The sequence below is a fragment of the Ailuropoda melanoleuca genome, chromosome 8, assembly GCF_002007445.2.
Source record: "Ailuropoda melanoleuca isolate Jingjing chromosome 8, ASM200744v2, whole genome shotgun sequence".
Lineage (NCBI taxonomy): Eukaryota > Metazoa > Chordata > Mammalia > Carnivora > Ursidae > Ailuropoda > Ailuropoda melanoleuca.
Window position 1 is genome coordinate 128,193,560 of NC_048225.1, and position 1,230 is coordinate 128,194,789.

The window sequence follows — 1,230 nt, forward strand, 5'->3', positions numbered from 1 at the left end:
GGGTGTCCAATAGTGGCTCCCGGTCCACCCTTTCTCGAGCCTTCTCGTTCCTCCCCACGGGCGCGGTGAGAATGGGGAGCGGGGTGAGGGACGTTGAGGGTGAGCTTCCTTGGCCTGCTGTCCGGGACCCTGACCTAGCCCACTTCTTTTTTTCCTTTTCTCATCTCGGTTGTCGCCCTGAGGCTAAAACTAGAGCCTGGGAGACCTAGGGCCTAGATTCCCCCCAGCCCGTCCCGGCCTTCTGGAGCCAGGGAGTGGTTGGTGAAAGGAGGAGACCATTTGGAGAACAAACAGGTTGTCAGAGGGTTGAGTGATTGAGCCCAGGTACCCCACCTGAGGGGCCAGGAATGGGTGGGGAGGAGGAGGAAGAAGTAGAAGGTAGGGAAAGGGGGAGGGGGCGGGGTTTTGTCATCTGTCACCTGCTTCGGCTGAGCCTAGGGCGGGCCGGGGACCGGTATAAAGCGGCAAGCGCCTGTGCCCGCCCCACCTCGCAGCAGCGGCTTCCCGAGACTGTGCCGCCCCCTCCCCACCCAGTTCACCACCACCATGACACTGGGCTTCCAGGCCCCTCTCTTCCTTTTGCTCCTGGTGTCCCTGCAGCGTACAGGTGAGGAGGGGCCTGCTTTGCTCATGGGGTCTTCCCAGGCTTTCTGTGGGTTTTCTTTCCTAGCAGATGGTACCCCAAGGGGAAGAAGTTGCAGGCAGGTCTGACCCAGTCTGTGCCAGAAGAAAGGAGAGAGGCTAAGGATGGACGGAAGGAAGAGTCTGCGCCTCAGGAGAGCTGGTGCAGGGGGAGTGGAGTGACCTGCCGCGAAGTCTGGGGCCGGGGGGGGGGGNGGGGGGGGCCGGCGGGGGGGGGGGGGGGGGGGGGGGGGGGGGGACGGTCAGAAGAGGTTAGGTGTTAGGAGTGGAGAAACGGACCCTAAGAGCAAAGGGGTGTGGGAAGAGAGAGGGAGGCTGTCAGCCAGGAAGGAAGAGGAAGGCCTACCCAGGATTTGGCCCACTCTCTAGATCTTCCTGTGCCATTACTGTTCCAGATACCAGACTGTATTTCCTCCTCCTCCTGATTTGTCCCCCCGTGACCTCAACTCCTTACAGCTGGCACTGCATCCCCCTCTGACACCCCAACCCCGACCAGCGGGCCGGCCTCCACCCCAGCACGCCACAGCGCCTCACCTCCGACCAGAGGCCCGGCCTCCAGCTCGGCCTCCACCCCGGGACACCACAGCG

General features: G+C 63.0%; 1 protein-coding gene across 1 annotated transcript in view; it reads left to right on the forward strand.

Annotated features, from left to right (window-relative positions):
- The first annotated feature begins 71 nt into the window (after positions 1-71).
- Positions 72-1,230, forward strand: part of MUC1 (mucin 1, cell surface associated) — a 5,427-nt gene continuing 4,268 nt past the window's right edge. The window contains exons 1-2 of the mRNA XM_034667509.1: positions 72-607; positions 1,099-1,230. The exon at positions 1,099-1,230 is cut by the window's right edge and continues 1 nt beyond it. Coding sequence (XP_034523400.1) covers positions 547-607; positions 1,099-1,230 — 193 coding nt within the window. The 5' untranslated portion in view covers positions 72-546. The remainder of the gene's footprint in view (positions 608-1,098) is intronic.